This window comes from Arachis ipaensis, chromosome B5, assembly GCF_059453495.1.
Source record: "Arachis ipaensis isolate K30076 ecotype BB chromosome B5, ASM5945349v1, whole genome shotgun sequence".
NCBI lineage: Eukaryota > Viridiplantae > Streptophyta > Magnoliopsida > Fabales > Fabaceae > Arachis > Arachis ipaensis.
Window position 1 is genome coordinate 32,500,111 of NC_142440.1, and position 18,485 is coordinate 32,518,595.

Consider the following 18,485-nt stretch of genomic DNA (forward strand, 5'->3'; position numbering starts at 1 on the left):
CACCCAACTATTTCAGCCACAAGAGACATCCCCTTTTAAATAATATTCATGTCATATGATAATGTAATATTGCAAGATATTTTTAGTCGATAGACTGATCTGGCCAATCGATTTTTGCGTTCCGTGCGATGCATGAATCTTCTGTTAGTTACTTACTATAGGGTGAATTGTTAGCCTTAACCGAGATCTACTTTCCATCGTCATATAAGTAACAAGTCCTAAATTAATAAACGAAAAATGAATTAACATAAGGTAATGCTAGGTAGACAAAAAAAACAGGCAGAATTTGTCTTATTTAGCATTAATTAATTGTCGCAACAATTAATGAATGCTAAAGCAAGTTATGGCTGTTTTTTGCTGATTTTTTTTTGTTACCAAACATTTCCGATTAACATATCACTACAAGTGCAAGAGTAGCCATTATGGAAGATGAGGATGCTAAACAATATATCAGTTGGCATTTATTTGAGGCACAAATAAAACACAAACAATAATTATACTTGTGACACCTGATGAATTTTCCTTGCATGGCAAGTTACTAGCTCTTGCACTAATCTTCAGACTCATTTGCACCACCAGCTTCAGGGTCATATGCATCTTCTACAGAGTTAAAAAACTCTGCCATTTTTTCTGAGACAGATTTCAAGCTTGGCTCCACAGAACTCTCATCTCCCCCATAATCATCATCCCCTTCTAAGATCAAATGAATTCCAGAATCTTTCAGCACCAACCTCTTATCTACGAGAGGGTTTCTTGTAGTCACACATAATGTACCTCCATCTCTCATAAAATGCACTAATGGATGAAAATCTGCAAAGCGACACATATGCATGTGTTCTTGGTTTGTTTTTGGCACCCCATGTAGGTATACTGAAGTACTATATGAAGACCCTGGGATGCCCTCTGATGCTGAGACTGACCAAAATAATAACTAATTGATTTGTTTTAAAATGTTTCTTATATCTTTTATGTCAAATTTTTTGTCTTTTGCATAGGTGATTGTAAAGCTGTCAATATTTTGTTGAAATTAGATGCCAACTATAATGTATATTGGTGTTGCTTACAAGCCTTTTATTCATACATGATGTTTGCTCGTGTATTATCAACCTCAGAATATGACATAATATTTTCCTCAAATTTAAAGTTTATTGTTTAGTTTCATGAACGGTGAACTTTGAGTTATAGTCAATTATGTTCAGATTATATGACAAATCATTATTTATTTCTTATTTATTTTTGTGGTCTTGATCAAAAGTTGATTCTCTTTGCTAAAGTTGGAGCTTGTATTCAAAGATTAGATTAGGTGTGCCAGAACGAATTAAATCTTACCTGATTTTAAGTAGTTATGAAATTAATGATATATCCAATCAAGTTTTAAACAAAAGACACATCCATCACATACACAGCCAAAGTTTGAAACACAAGACACATCTATTAAAGACACACAATTAAAGACACATCCAAACATTAGTTGGTTAAAACAAAACAAGTGTTTAACAAATGCATAAAGACATATAAGTGTCTTAACAAAGAAGGCAGATTCACACTTAAAATTTTTTTATAAGAGATAACTAAAGAAAGTTCACAAGTCTTGAAAAGCAACATCAAAGTTTTAAACAGAAAACACATCTATTAAAAACACATTCAAATAAGTTTTAAACAGAAAACACTTCCAACAGAAGACACATCTAAACAAATTTTAAACAAAAGACACATCCAACAGAGGATGAGGATGCTAAACAATATATCAGTTGGCATTTATTTGAGGCACAAATAAAACACAAAACAATAATTATACTTGTGACACCTGATGAATTTTCCCTGCATGTTAAGTTACTAGCTCTTGCACTAATCTTCAGACTCATTTGCACCACCAGGTTCAGGATCATATGCATCTTCTACGGAGTTAAAAAACTCTGCCATTTTTTCTGAGACAGACTTCAAGCTTGGCTCCACAGAACTCTCATCTCCCCCATAATCATCATCCCCTTCTAAGATCAAATGAATTCCAGAATCTTTCAGCTCCAACCTCTTATCTACGAGAGGGTTTCTCGTAGTCACAGATAATGTACCTCCATCTCTCATAAAATGCACTAATGGATGAAAATCTACAAAGCGACACATGTGCATGTGTTCTTGGTTCGTTTTTGGCACCCCACGTAGGTATACTGAAGTGCTATACACTTGTTTGCCCGATTTGAGAACAGTTGCCACAACATCAACAATTCCAGGCATCATGTCATTATTGGGAATGCTATGGTTGATGGAAAGAACAATGCATATAACAATACCTTTTAGCTCACGGTTTTTGCGCTTGGTAAAGTTCACAGTTTGTCTCGAAAACCATTCGGGAAATTTGGTTCCCGGCATGCTCAAGTTTCTTATATTCCTTAATGCAACCTGTTATTCAAATTCTCATTGTAAGTCACATTTCAGAACATGTGTCACACAATTTATCTCTATTCGTATATGTGATTGTAAGAGAAAAATGAAATTAGAAAGAAAGAGGATGATGAGAAACAGACATAAGTTCAAACATAGAAACAGTTTGAAACTGTATAAGGAACTGACATTTTATTAGTTAACAATTAGTCGATTTTTTTTGTTTAATGTTAAATTTTTTTTTTAACCCTCACTTTTTGTTTTTGTGATAGAAAACTATAAAATTTATGTAATTGACCTACTCAGTGAGACAAGATTTTATAATGATGTGGGAAACTAACCTTTGAAAGTCTTTTCCTTACTTGAGAGGAGCATGCAATACAGCCACCTAAATACATTCTTCTCAAAGATTTCAAGCTTTCAAGCCCTGGAATATCCACCACTTTCGCGCAGTTTGTGAGATCTAACTCTTGTAAGCACTCTAAGTCTGTAACCTCAGATACATTTTCCAACAAGGTGCAGTTTTCAGCATTCAACTCAATCAAGCTTGAAGGAAGAGAAGGCAGAGATCTCAACTCAATGCAATCTCGCAAGTAAAGCCTTTTGAGGATTGAGAGTCCCTTCAAGCTACATGGAAGGCTATGAAAATTGTTTTGAGATAAATCTAATTTTTCTAATGATGATAGTTTCTCAAAATCATTGGGAATTTCCCCCGATATTCGCCAAGCTCGAGCATCCAATACATTTAACAGAATCAGATCACAGAAGTTAGTTGGAAGTTGAAAAGAATGATGAGCACTTTCTTCCTCTGCAGGAAATCTATCATCATTCGCAACCAAATGTGGTCGTTTCGCCATTTCCAATGTCATCAAGCTTGAGAGCAAACCAAATGTTTCAGGCAATTTTGTTAGTGCAGTTTCCTCCATCATCAAGTGGTGCAATTCCTTCAATTTTCCAATTGATGTTGGAAGCTCTTTGAGCATTCTGCATTTGTTCATATTTAATGTAACAAGATTCTCCAGCAAGCCAATGGACTCTGGAAGTTCCTCTATAGTTGAATCACTTATGTCTAAAGTACTTAGTGCTGCTAATCTGCCAATAGATTCAGGCAATGATTTAAGATTAATGCAATTCCTCATTTCAAATTTCCTTAATATTATCATAGCTCCAATCTGATCCGGCAAATTCGCAATCGCTGTACCATCTAACTGAAGCTCAACTACTGAAGCTAAGCCGTTAATTGTGTCCGGCAATTGACCGAGAAGCTTGCATTGTCCAGCTGATAGCTCCTTCAAAGATGATAATGAACCAATAGAAGAAGGGAGTTCTTTGATTTCACTACAATTAACTGAAAGTCTTGTCAATGATATGAGATTGCCAATAGTTTCAGGAATTGCAGTGAGAGATTGACACCACCTCAAACTAAGTATCTCAAGGCTTGCAAGTGACCCAACTGAGTTAGGTAGTTCTTCTAATGCAGACTGATCAAGTGAGAGTACTTGCAGAGAAGTCAGGTTTCCGATACATTTCGGAAGCCTTTTCAGATTTTGGCAACCATCTAATACAAGCATTTCAAGTCTTTCCAGGCTGAAGATTGATTCAGGTATCTCAGCAATGGCAGTGTTATCAGCAAGTAGTTTTCTCAGTGACTTCATGTGGCCCATGTTTGATGGCAAGGCTTTTAGTTTCGCACAGCCGGTGAGCAACATGTTCTCTAGATTTTTCAGCCCGGATACGTCGTAGGGAAGTTCCTTAAGATTTGAACAGTAGCTCAAATTCAAATCGTGTAATGCACTGAGGCTCCCAATTGACTCATGAATGCTTGTTAGAGAAGTGCATCTTTCAAGTACAAGCTTGTCTAAACTTGCACAAGAAGATAAATCAGGAATTGAGGTTAGATTCCTACAGAGGGAGAGATTCAGAACCTTCAAATTCTCTGGCACCTGCTAAAGAGTGTTCATTTTAGTGTATGATGGATATCAAAGAGTAAGTGTAGTAGCTTTCTGCTTTGTATTGCATATTTTGATGTGTATACTAAAATACTTTCAATAGGAGTATGCAAGAATTTCCAATTAAATATGCTTGTAACATTTATATAAAATTATAAATAAATTATTGATTGATAAATTTGATAATACATACCTTTTTTGTTCTCAAGCCCCACAAGCTTTCAATATTGCTGTGTGAGAGATCAAGGACAGTGAATTTCTGTGACCAAAAGTCAGAAGGCAGGGTTTTGAAAGAACATCCTTGCCACTGTAGCCATTTGATTTCAGAGGGAAGAAATTGAAACTTCCCTTCCATTCTCAAATTATTGATCTCAAGTAGTCTCAAGTTCACCATTGATTTAAATGCTTTTGTCTGGAATGTAAGCCCTTTTTCTTTCTTGGCAAGGATTGATTTAAAAAATGCTGATGGATTTGTTATGATGGAGGTGCATTGAAGTTTGTGCCTCAAAATTGTTTCAGCTTCTGCATCATTGAGAATATATTTTCCCTGGAAATCGAGGGTGATCCCTTGTGTAAATCTTGTTCCCTATAAAAAAGAATAACGTTTATATTTCATCAATATATTTTTCTGGTGTATGAGTAGCATGCCATGTAAGGAACTGAAAAAGCTAGTTATACATCAACCAATTCCCAGAGAAAATCTACAGAAAAATTGAAAAGCTAATCTAAGTTTTTCCAACTCTTCTGCCTAAGTTCATTTGTACTAACCTGTTATAATAAAATAAATAAATAAATAAAATATATTTTAAAATAAAAGATGGTGACAAATTATGATACGGATAGTCACCATAATAAATTGTTGTTAACTATGGTTCATTACTTTCTGAAGTTAACGTGTCGCACAATTTTAAATACAATAACAACAATTCTCGTATGGTATTTTTTGGTGACTTTTCTCGTATGGTATTAAACTAATTGAATGTATCTTAATCAAAATTCGAATAAAAAAATCCGATTCTATAATATCATATCTAGGGTTTGATATATGATTTTTTTTCTTAAAAATATATAAATATTTCTATTTTTAAAAATTTAACTATAAGATCATTTGTTAAAAAATTATTTATTATTTTAACTAATTTTGTATTTATTATTATTAAATATATTTAAAAGTAAAAAATTAATTAATAAATTAGACACCTTTATCTTAGTCGGCTCCACCCATTGACGTAAAATTTTAGCGAAAGTATGAGAATACAATGGAATATTTATACAATGGGTACAATGGAGGTTTAGGGAGTATTAGAGATATAATCATTAATGTTACTTTTTTTTATCAACTAAAATTTTTGGAATGAGTGGTATCATGACATGGTATTAGAGTGCTAGATTCAAAAAAAAACTTTTTCATTATTCGACTCAGTTATCAATTTAACGTAAAATCCACTAAATTTTCACCTTAATTTAAATATAAGACAAAAAAAAAATTGTGTTGATAATGTAGAATTTCTGTTTGACTCGTACCTTATTCCCTCGCAAAACGTTCAATATTTCATCACGTTTCCAAAACCTGCTTCGCATTCCCCCATCAACACGCCCTTCATCTTCAACAATTTGCCTTCCCATGCCTTTGATTTGATCATGCACAATTACAGTATTGTCCTCACCGATCTTAATCAAACACCTTAACGTAAGAACGGTGATTGCTACCTCTGCACTAAAACCACAACCTCTTTCAACATCAACCACTTCATCTCTCTTCATCTCCATTTGCACCAACAAACAAGCAATGTCCAAGAACACCGTTTTCTCTTCTTCATCCAACCCATCGTAGCTTATCTTGAGCACATCTTGGAGGTTCTTGTGCTGAATCCGCTTCAGCTTTTCGAGTTCATCCACCCATTCTTCCACCCTTCTTTTGTCAAACAAGAACGAACCAAACACTTCTAGTGCCAATGGTAATCCTCCAGTTAGCTTTACTATCTGTTCCGATAGCCCAAGAAATTCTTGTGTTGGAGGATGCTTTCTTTTAAAAGCGTGATTACTGAATAGTTGCAATGATTCAGTTGAACTCAATTCTTTAACCTCATAAACCAAATCAACATTGTTATCAAGTAAGAGTTTCCTATCCCTTGTAGTGACGATAACGCGGCTTCCTTCGTAAAACCATTCCTTTTTTCCAAACAGAGAATGAAGCTGTTCTGTATCATCAACATCGTCTAAGACTATTAGCACTCTGTTTTCTGCAACTAACCTTTTGATTGCAGCAATGCCTGAATTTATGTTATTGATTTGAATGGAGTTGGAAGAATCGGGTTTTAGATCACCAATGATTCTCTTTTGAAGAGAAACCAAGCCGTTATCTTTTGACGAAGCTTCTCTGACATTTGCAATGAAGGTGCGGTGTTCAAAATTAGCAACGAGGTTGTTGTAGAGAGTCTTGGCAAGAGTTGTCTTTCCAACACCGCCCATGCCATATAGCCCAAACAATTTGAAACCGTTGGATTTGAGCTCTAACGAATTCAGCAACTCTTGGACACGGCGATCGAGCCCAACTGTAAATGGAGCAACACCTAAGGGAGTGTTGCTCAATTCTCTCAAAACCCTTGTCACCAATTCTCTTATCAAAGTAGCTCGGCGTTCAGCACTGTTACAAAGCGGAGCACATACGAGGGGATCAGTAACACACCAAACAAGATAATGAAAATATAAAATAAGCACAAAAGGGAGGCAAATTGAGTTAAACAAATTATGAATTCATACAAAAATATTTAGGAATTGATTTGTCAGCTGATTTTTATGGTATGCACATTTTTTAAAACCAAATTGGCATCAACTAGCAGTGTTTTTGTAAATAGTATTTGGAGTTCAAGATGCTAACATCAAAATGCTAGTGATGAACAAAAGCTTGTAGGAATCGGTTTGAGAATACACATCACATCTCTTACTATTGAATTTGTATCAATTTGTCACGTGATACAAAAATTAATAGGGAAAGATATGGTATATCTCTCTTTGTCAATTTCCTCAATGTAGAAAAATTTGTTCAAAAACTTTTAACGATAAATAATTTTAGAGTTCAACTAGGTTATTAACTTTCTTTAACCGATATAAGCCAACTCTTTTGAAATTACATTTTTATTTTAAATTTTAAGTTTTAAATTTTAAATTCTCAAAAAAAAAACTTTATAATAATAAAATAAATTAGTTAATATTAATTAATTAAAAATTAATATTTCATATTTATTCATAATTTTCACATATTTTGTTTTGGCAAGGGACACTTGACTCTTGCTGTTATTACTCTACTTAACATGTAATCATAGAATAAATAGTTCACTGCACAACAAGGACCGTAAAATCACATCTAAAATAAAACTTATACACGGTGTAAAAAATACAAAGTTGCAAACCTTATAAAGTATAAACTTATTTTAATCCAAGTCAACGACGACATTTAGAGTAAAATGGATTTGGGAGTTGGGACTGATGGTGAAAAGGTGCAATGGACTCCATGTGAAGTTGATAATAGAAAGTCTAATATCAACTAATTTGATTTATTTGACTAAATTTTCATCTAACTGTTCTCAACTATCAACTTCGTCTCAAGTCTAAGTGTACCTGAATTTTTACCAAGTTATAAGCAAAGGTTAGTAATTAAATAAACAAAAATACATACTAACACAAAAAATTAATCATTAAATTAATTATTATATATAAATATATATTTTTTATTTATTTTTAATATATATTTTATAGTTTAACTAAAATATATGAATGGTTGATTTTTTTTTATGTAAATATTGCACGATTGTTAAATAAAAATGGTATAATACAAGGCTGCATGTTATCATCGCGCCCAATAGTCCAATACATGATGTAAGTTGCTGAACATTTAAAATTCACAATATTTCGAAGTCAAAGACTCCACGAGCTTCATCAACATGCGACACCAACTTGCACATTTTTATGCCATTCCATATACCGTCATTAAGAAAATGTTTGTGTATTATACAGTTACTGAGATATTTAAGAGAAAATTATTTATTTATACGGATGAGTGATCTGAGGGTAAATAAATTTTGAGCATTAAACTTTGAAGGAAGATGATCAAATAGAGAAAAGAAGCAAGCACCTGGTTTGATCATCAAGAAGAAGACCAGCTCGGTTACCCACTCTCGTCATGGCCTCCCTCCACCTCAAAACCTTAACTGCATCAACCTTCTTTTCTTTGATCCTAAAAGCCTCTTCAAAGGGACCGATTTGTTTCCTAACATCTCTTGGATCAACACCATAGAACACAGGGAGAATGAGCTTGTCAGAGTCACAGATCTTTGCCAGCTCCTCAAGGCACCACCGGGATCCTGCATAGTTAGGCGAGAGAACAACAATGGAGGCGGCAGAATCGTCAATGGCTTCGAGCAGAGTAGGAGCAATTTCGTCGCCGCGCTCCAATCCATCGTCGTCGCGAAAGACTCTAACGCCACGCAATTGGAGCTCGTCGTAGAGTGGTGCTATGAAGGAGTGGCGCGTGTCTGGTCCCCTGAAACTCAAGAACACGTCCCAACGGAGCCTAAAAGCTCCTGGTGTTGATGAAATTTCTGTACACATGGTTGCTTAGCTGGTTTTCCTCTCTTTCTTTTCTTATCTTGTTAGGAGGAGAAAGATACCAAGTAAAACATCTTAAATGATGAATCGTATTCAATTTCAGGGAGTAGAGAGAACATTTATGAGTTTAGTTGGGTTTGTGTGGGATCTGGGGCTGCGTGGGAATCAAGTAGCATAGACCTGAAAAAAGTGAAGTCAATCACGTGTTTTGTTTCCTTCTTTTCTTTGCCGATAATTAAGTTCCAAAAATTCAAGGTGGAGCCCTTTAACTTTAATCATGCACGTACAGCAACCATTGACCTTTAGTAAACCCTAAACCAAAATCATTAAATCAAAGCAATCCAATCCGATTCCATTTACATTCCAATTTCCAACTTCCCTTAAAATTTAAGCACCTTCCTCATTTTCCCTCATTTTATTATCAAAACTTAAAAACAAAATAAAGGAGATCCATGTCGCCGGAAAGTGACATCACGATGCCATCTCCGGCATCTTTCCGTCTCCGGTGGGATGTGTTCCTGAGCTTCCGCGGCTCCGACACCAGGGAGGCCTTCACGGAGGACCTCCACGGCGCTCTCGAAGCCGCTGGCGTGCGCGCCTTCATCGACAACGAAGGATTACAGCGTGGCGACTCGATCTCGCCGAGTCTGGTGGAAGCAATCGCGGATTCCGCCGCCGCCATTGTTATTCTCTCGCCCGACTACGCTTCCTCGCACTGGTGCCTTGAGGAGCTGGCGAAGATCTGCGAGTGCGGTTGGAAGCTGGTGCTGCCCGTTTTCTACCGGGTTGACCCGTCTCATGTCCGAAAACAGAAGGGACCTTTCGAGAAGGCGTTTCGGTTGCACGAAGAGAGTGAGAGGTTTAGGAATAAGGTTGCCAGTTGGAGGAGTGCTATGAACAAAGTTGGTGGAATTGCTGGTTGGGTTTTTGGTGATCATAATAGGTATAGATATATCATTTTTGGAAAATATTATATTATATCTTTCAGTTTCGAGCTTTCTATTCTAATCTGGTTGACTTAATACTTTAACAAGTATTTAAATACTTGTGTCAATCGTGGTTGATTGATTCTACGTAATTAATTTAGCGTTACTTATTGTTTATAGTTTTCTTGCTTTGCTTTATTTGTTTAAGATTAAAGCCATCGCCCATAATGCCCATCATTATACTGCTACACAAAATCATCCACCGTTAAATGGGATGTGAGCTCCTTTTACACAAAAATGGATGAATCCATGATAATCAAATATAAAAGATTTAAAATTAATATGTTCAACTAACGTTCTTCTTCAAATGCCTTTGATGCCTTTGACACAAGCATTGATTTTTGTATATTTCCATTCCACAACATAAACTGTCATACTAATTAAGTGAAGTTTACTATATAGATTTATGCCTTTGCATTATAAAATTTTTTTGTAGTCAGCCATTTTTAGCAATTTTGACCCGCATTTAGCTAGTACATTGCTAATTTATTTTAAGCAAATAAATTTTATTAGTTTATATATGTAAATTTTGATATATATGTAAATTTTGGTAAATGTGAGTATAAACGGTATTAATTCATGTGTGTAAACTTTGATTATAAGTACAAATTATATGATTTTTATGAGCAAATCTTTGTAAATATAGGTGTAAATTATTATTAGTCAAATACTGATTCAAAATGATAATATATGCTATTGCATTATCATATATCATCATATTTATATTTAATTTTTTTTTCAATAATTTCTTCCTTAGTTTCTTGCACTCGGAACTACCTCTAGTTGTAAGGCTTCCTTCCATCTAATCCACTCTCAAAAATAGAGCATTTGGTCTGTTTCTATATGTTTTTGGAATAATCACCTCTTTTATTCCAGTATTTCCAGTAATTAGTTCTTGTGATATGAAAGTAAACAGTTATATCACTGTATAGCCAAACTGGCTTATCTTTATTCATTAATTGTTGTATATAAGGTATGAATCTCTTTTTTTGGCTGATTTTCCAACTGTGTTTTATGTTTGGACAGCAACAAGGATCAGTTAATTCGAGTTTTGGTGCAAACGGTCTTGAAGCAGATGAGGAATACTCCATTGACAGTGGCACAGTATACAGTTGGGCTTGATGACAGAGTTGCAGAGTTAAGGAAGTTAGTTGACGTAAGATCCAGTGATGTCAAAGTGATAGGATTGTATGGAATGGGAGGGGTCGGTAAGACAACTCTGGCCAAGGGACTCTTCAACAGCCTTGTTGATCATTTTGATAGACGCAGCTTCATCTCAAATGTTAGAGAAGTTGCAAACAATGAAGATGGTATGGTTTCACTCCAGGAAAGAATTCTTGGTGATCTTTCCCCTGGAACTGAGAATCCCATCAATGATGTTAATGCTGGTATTTCTGCGATCAAAAGAATTGTAGAGGAAAATCGAGTTCTGGTTTTTCTTGATGATGTTGATGATGTAAAACAGCTTGACTCATTAATTGGTAAGAGAGAATGGTTTTCTAAAGGAAGCTGTGTTGTGATTACTACACGGGACAGAGCCGTTTTACAGGAGAGGTATGTTAATGTGAAGTATGAGGTGAAGGAATTGAAAGTGTCTCAAGCACTGGAATTGTTCTGTTACCATTCCATGAGAAGAAAGGTTCCTGCTGATGGTTTTCTCAATCTCTCTGAACAAATTGTGTCTCTTACAGGAGGATTGCCTCTGGCTTTGGAAGTTTTCGGCTCATTCTTATTCGATAAGAGGACGATTAACGAATGGAAAGACACAGTGTTGAAGCTTAAAGATATTCGGCCGGATAAACTTCAAGGTGCTCTGAAGATCAGCTTTGATGCCTTGGATGAACAAGACAAGTGTGTGTTCCTTGACATTGCTTGCTTGTTTGTGCAAATGGAAATGAAGAGGGATGATGTGGTTGATATACTGAATGGTTGTGGTTTTAGAGGGGAGATTGCAATAACGGTCTTAACTACAAAGTGTTTAATTAAGATCATTAAGGATGGTGTAGTGTGGATGCATGATCAGGTTAGAGACATGGGAAGGCAAATTGTTCAAAATCAAAGTATTCTAGATTGTGGTTCACGTAGCAGGTTATGGGATCGTCATGAAATCTTGGGTGTCTTGAAGAATAAGAAGGTAACTATTGTAGGAGACCTTGTTTGAATACAAAATACATTTTGGAATATCAATACAAATTGAAAATAAATTAAATTATACATATATTTATATACAAATATATTAGTGGCTGATTTTAATGGCTAATTGGACGAATAGCATTTTTAGAACTTCCCTTCTAATTTACCTATTGGCTATTTAGTTTTGATGGGGAGTAAAATTACAATATTTGAGTCTTTTACTAAAAATACAGTTAATCTGAGTTAACTTTATGAAGTTTTTTTAGAAAGGATAAGAATCTCTTGATGATATTTTTTTTAAAAAAAAAGTTTTAAGTCCAAAACGGCAAAACCTTTAATTAAGAAATAAAAAACCCTACTCTTTCAAGAATCAAACAATAATTACTCTCTTGCAGCTATTTAACTTTGGTGTCTGGTATATGTCTAATACTCTAATGGTTTACCAAGTTACTTTTTTATTGCTAAAAAAATGGTTTCTAAACAGTTAAATGTCGTATTTTGTGTTCGACATCCATTTTACCATCTTTAAAATTCTACTGTGATTTTATTCTAATACTCGAACATTTTTTTCTATCTTATATCTTATTAAACATCTCATAAATACCTAATTTTAAATGTTTTAAATAATACTATTCTTGACACAAATTAGAGAGAATTGATCTACATTACTCCTAAAACACAACTTTTTCTATGAACTCTCTCCAGCACTTCTCTTAGAATTTAATGGGTGTCTACATTTTATGGGGGGTATAAACATATTTTCCTTCAAAATAGTTGCAATAACTTATTTTAAATAGCTTATCTATCTTTTAGTGGGTTTACATACACATGAATTAGATTTAGGATTTAAGGTTTAAAAAAAAAGTGAATTCTATAGTGCTTGTAGTATAGTGCTTAACTTTTGCCTAATTTATTTATTATGGTAAATTTTGAATATTTAATAATTATTTATTTTTATACTTTTAAAATTAAATATTGATTTTTAACTTTTTTAAAAAGTTAGACAAACATTCGTAGACATCATAGCAATCACCTAAAAAAATACATATGAATTGAATTATAATAAGCTCTAAATAATCAGTATTTGTAGAAAACCTAGTGAAACCTTGTCTACCACCATGCTTTAATTATGGGGCCTTATCAGCATCAAACTGATACATAACACCCTTTATCTTGCGAGACAACTTTGTTATTGTTATTGTTATTGTTATTGTTGTTGTTAAAGTCCTTTCATTCAATTCAATTTCTTTGAGAATGAAAATCTAACAATGAATACTAATATCTATAGGGAACAAGAAAAGTTGAAGGTATTGTCCTTGATTGTGTAAAGAGGAGTCTGGCTAAACCTAGAGACCGTACTGCTGAAGAGATTACCTGGGACAATTTTCGACAAATGCCAGGTTACAAAACAGCATCAGCATATATGAAGGCAAAGTATAAGAAATATGTGGAGCATAGAGGAGAGAAAGCAAAAAAATTTACACTTGATACAAAGGACTTCCAACCTATGGTTTCCTTAAGGTTGCTTCAAATTAATTATTCAATACTTGAAGGACAGGGCAAATTTCTGCCTCAAGGAGTAAAGTGGTTACAATGGAAACAATGTCCTCTAAAGAACATGTCTTCTTCCTATTATCCATTGGAACTTGCCGTGCTTGATCTCTCGGAAAGCAAGATTGAAACACTGTGGGGAAAGCATCATAACAAGGTTTGATTTCTTGTTAGCTGATGAACTGACTGATGGAATCTTTTATATTTTTATTTTTCATCTCCACATGTGTTTTGAGATTTTACTTTTGTTCTTAGCTTGCCTTAAAAGTATTTTTTTATTGAAGTCCCTATTAGTAAAATTTGGTTGGCATAATTTTGACATGAAAGGAATACTACTGTTTTGAATTTTGATGCTATTTAAGTCCCCCTTTTTTCTAATTTTCTTTTTAAATTCATTTCATAACTGGGGGAAAAAACCTTTAAAATGATTGTTTTATGACAAGATATCATATGAAAATAAGATTTTATTAGCTACATTAACAAAAACGAAAATAATAATAATAATAATAATAATAATAATAATAATAATAATAATAATAATTATTATTATTATTATTATTATTATTATTATTATTATTATTATTATTTTCTTTTCACGTCATGGACTGATACATTGGCATTATTTTAGTATGAGAAAGTATTAGGAGCTAATATATTTTCAACTAATAAAATAGACAATAATTCATCATTAAAAAGGAATATTTAAAACTAAAAAAAAAATGAAAACATCCAAAATTCAACTAAAAAAGATATCTAAAAAAGAAATAAACTAAATCTAATTAGAATTTAGAATTTAGAATTTAGAATTTAGAGTAACCGACAATGGGTGGCAAGCAATGGTCGATGGTGCATGGTGGTAGAATGGTATGGTTGGCGGTGATAGTAGGTGGCTTAGTGGTCCGTAATGGATGAAATTGTAGTGTTGAGAGGAATGAAAAAGTAAAAAAGGGTACATGAGTAATTTAAAAATAAAATATATTATTTTTATATTTGTTTTATTGAGGTTTTGGCTAACCCAATACTTAATGACTGAATGATATTAGTTTCCTAACATTATTCTTTTAGTCTTTTTATTTTTAAAAGACCAAATTTCTTTCACTCCAAAAAAACAGACACCAAGATTCTTTTTCCCAACTATTTGATTAAATCTTTGAAGAATTGGCTGTAATTCTAAATTTAATTATGTTTCTTTTAATTGATTAAACATTCATTTTTGGTATTTCATTCGCCGGCCTTTATTTATATCATATAAAAATAGCTTTGAAGAGTGTTTATTTCTGTGTATGTTTCAGATTATTATTGAGAAAAAGTACCAGAAGACAACCCCCCCCCCCCCCTTCTCTCTTTTTCTCTTCCTCTCTTTCTGCGGCGAAAAAAGAAAAGCTATACTTTTAAAAATAAATTATTTCGGATACTAAAAAAGTTTTAAATATAGAAGATACCATGATGATTTTAAATAGAAACTAATATCTCAACCGTAAAATTAATAAATTATTAACACGACTTATTTTGATAGGGCCATTTTCAGAATATGACAATCAAGGGACCAAAAAAAAAAAATCAAGGGAATCTGGTCTATTCTTCTAAGATTTATAGTTGTAAAAGCCTTTTTTCCATAAAAGAAATTCCTAAGAAAATAGGTCAGATTCATCGGAGTTTCTTTCACGAAAAAAAGGATCCAACAAATATGAATCATGGAATAATAGATCATGTTCCGTTGATTGCCATGTTATTTAAAATATATGGCCTACCAGGATAAGTCTTTTATGGTTGACTTCACAATTGAGATCTCTAAAGATGAAGGATCCACCTCAACTATTATTCCAAAGCCGTCTCTTGAAAATCTATAATGAGTTAGTTTTTCTAAATATTGTTTAGATCAATCAATCTTTTATTCCGGAATATGGACAATCAGATTTATTGACTAAATTTTTTCTTTGGCTTGAGATTAATGGAGTACACTAATATTATTTTCTATGATTGCCAAATTAAGTTACTATAAAGGTTTCAGCAAAATTGGAATACATAAACAAAATTTTTTGAGAAAGCTAAAGTGATGTCATTTTTTAGGCCTTCACCAGGAAAAAAAAACCTCATTTACTATATCATCTTTGTCTTTATTAATGAGTATGACTGTGAGAAACTACGATTTTTTTTTCCAGGTAGCTGAGTGCCTGATGGTTTTAAACCTCTCCAGTTGCCACCATTTAGTTGCAATTCCGGATTTAACTGGTTACCATTGTCTAAAAAAGATTATATTGGAGAACTGCACTGCTTTAACTAGGATTCATGAATCAGTTGGAAATTTAAGTACCCTGGTTCACTTGAACTTAGGCGCATGCCATAACCTTGTTGAGTTACCTAGTGATGTCTCTGGGTTGAAACATCTCGAGGACTTGATTCTTTCTGGATGTTGGAAATTGAAAGCATTACCAAAGGACCTAAGCTGCTTGGTCTCTTTAAGAAAGCTTCTCATTGATGAGACTGCCATAACTGTGTTACCTGATTCCATCTTCCACCTCACCAAACTGGAAAAGTTGAGTTGCAGTGGTTGCCGTCTTTTGAGAAGGATACCCACCTGCATTGGGAAACTCTGTTCTCTGCGAGAATTATCACTAAACCATACAGCTTTGGATGAATTGCCTGATTCTATTGGATCTTTGCAGAATCTTGAGAAACTTGGTTTGGTTGGGTGTAAGTCCCTCTCTATTATTCCAGATTCTGTTGGGACACTAATTTCATTGACACACTTGTTTTTGGATGTCAGTGGAATCAAAGAGTTGCCTGATTCTATTGGTTCTTTATCATATCTAAGGCAATTGTCTGTTAGTGGCTGCACTTCTCTTGGTGAATTGCCTATGTCAATAAAGGCTTTAGTCTCTCTTGTTGAGCTTCATTTAGATAAGACACCAATTACTATTTTGCCAGAACATATAGGGGCCATGAAAATGCTACAAAAGCTTGGGATGGCGAATTGTAAAGATCTCAAGTTTCTACCTGCATCGATTGGAGACATGTCGGCCCTTACTACCTTGGACATGTATAACACTAATATTACTGAATTGCCAGAGTCAATTGGAATGTTGGAAAATCTTATTCATTTAAGGCTAGACATGTGCAAAGAGCTCAAAAGGCTTCCAAAATCCTTGGGAAATTTGAAATCTCTATGCTGGTTACGGATGAAGGAAACAGCAGTTACACAGCTACCTGATAGCTTTGGGATGCTTTCAAGATTGGTAAAATTAGACATGGAAAGAAGGTATTACCTCAATATGGTTGGAGACAAGAATACCGAAGAACCCAATTCAGTTGGAATCTTAAGAGGTTTTTGTAAACTAACTTTGTTGCAAGAGCTAAATGCACATGGATGGAGAATAGCTGGAAAAATCCCAGATGACTTTGAAAAGTTGTCATCACTAGAAACTCTAAATTTATGCCAGAATAATATTATCAGCCTTCCAGCCAGCATGAGAGGCCTTTCCTGTCTAAAAAAGCTTTTGTTGTCAAATTGCACTCAGCTCATTTTTCTGCCATCTCTTCCCTCTAGCTTAGTAGAGGTCGATGTTGCGAACTGTATTGCATTAGAGCGCATATCTGATATTTCAAACTTAGATAACATAGAGGAGTTGAACCTTACAAATTGTGAAAAGCTGGAAGACATACCAGGTATTGAGCACTTAAAGTCCTTGAGAAGATTGTACATGAGTGGATGCATTGGATGCTCCCATGCTGTGATGAGAAGATTTTCCAAGGTTTGTATGGTTATTTCTTCTCTTAATCAGATCTCTAATTTCCACCAAGTTAAAAAAAAAAAAAATGTTTATGCCGCCTTATGTTTGCAAGGTATTGAATGAATATGGTACTTTCCTTGTTTTGGAATTAAGAGAAGGATAATTAATAAGGAGTTTAGACCGATAAATCATTACTCATATATTCTTCCAACCTGACCTTTCCAACTTCATGTTTAATACCAAGTTTATGTTTTCTTTTGTAATAACTTTTGTCACAGGCTCTGCTTAAAAATTTACGGATTTTGATTATGCCTGGAAGCAAAGATATTCCAGATTGGATTTCAGGAGAATCAATTATCTTTTCCAAGAGAACAAACCGTGAGCTTAAGGGTATTATTTGTGCCGGTGTACTCTCTTTCGACGGTATACCTGAAAACCAAAGAGATGCCTTGCAGTTAGTGGATGTTCAGGCAAAAGTCTTCAATTTGACTGATAATGTATATAGCACTACGTTTCGCCTGTTAGGTGTACCTAGGACAAATGAAGACCACATCTTCTTGCACAGATTTGGAGCTCATACTTCATTGGTTCACCAGTTGAAAGATAAATACACCTTGCATTTGACAAAGCGGAATGCACCCTTTGTTCAGGAATTGAAGCTGAAGAACTGCGGAATTCATTTGGTCTTCGAAGGTGATGATGACTATGAAGGAGATGAAGATTCGCTAGATGAAAGCCAATATTCGGTGTCACAAAAATTAGCCAAGTTCTTCAACTCTTGTTATTGCCCGAGATCGCCTTTGCATGTGAATACAAGTACGTCAAATGAACCACTTGAGATCGGGAGGAGTATAACAAGAAGCACAGTTCCAGACCCATGGCTTCGTTCCATCTTTTTTAGTGCGATATTTTTGTGTGCTTTGAGCTATTTATACTTCAGATACCTCAATTTTTGAAGAATGTTGAAGAATTCTTTCCAATTTTGATCTGCTGATGGCATATCTTCTCAAGTTTTTTGAACCCTAGCTGTATTGACTTGAAAAGAAAAGCAAAACCTAAACATTAAACACGTATATGTGAGTTACATTCTTTGTCAATGATACAATACAACCCATGTCCAGATATGTAAAAAACACTAAAAGAAA

General features: G+C 34.2%; 2 protein-coding genes across 4 annotated transcripts; one reads left to right on the top strand and one right to left on the bottom strand.

The window, feature by feature from the left end:
* Nucleotides 1-1,543: 1,543 nt before the first annotated feature.
* On the bottom strand, nt 1,544-8,942 carry LOC107643441 (disease resistance protein RPV1). 3 transcript variants are annotated; one of them, XM_088488238.1, is made up of 6 exons: nt 8,467-8,942; nt 5,856-6,978; nt 4,525-4,917; nt 2,724-4,325; nt 2,292-2,400; nt 1,967-2,176 (listed from the first exon to the last, which is right to left on the bottom strand). In XM_088488238.1, exons 1-6 carry the CDS (start codon nt 8,940-8,942, stop codon nt 2,109-2,111), a joined length of 3,771 nt encoding a protein of 1,256 aa, XP_088344364.1. In that variant the 3' UTR covers nt 1,967-2,108. The 3 variants fall into 3 exon arrangements, with proteins under 3 accessions (XP_016202572.1, XP_020979158.1, XP_088344364.1); XM_016347086.3 differs by having other exon boundaries at nt 1,544-2,400; XM_021123499.2 differs by lacking the exon at nt 8,467-8,942 and adding an exon at nt 7,745-7,922 and having other exon boundaries at nt 1,611-2,400.
* Nucleotides 8,943-9,085: 143 nt separating this feature from the next.
* LOC107643440 (uncharacterized) lies at nt 9,086-18,323 on the top strand. The gene is made up of 5 exons (XM_088488237.1): nt 9,086-9,882; nt 10,952-12,059; nt 13,347-13,766; nt 15,772-17,361; nt 17,619-18,323. Exons 1-5 carry the CDS (start codon nt 9,392-9,394, stop codon nt 18,294-18,296), a joined length of 4,287 nt encoding a protein of 1,428 aa, XP_088344363.1. The 5' UTR covers nt 9,086-9,391; the 3' UTR covers nt 18,297-18,323.
* Nucleotides 18,324-18,485: the final 162 nt, after the last annotated feature.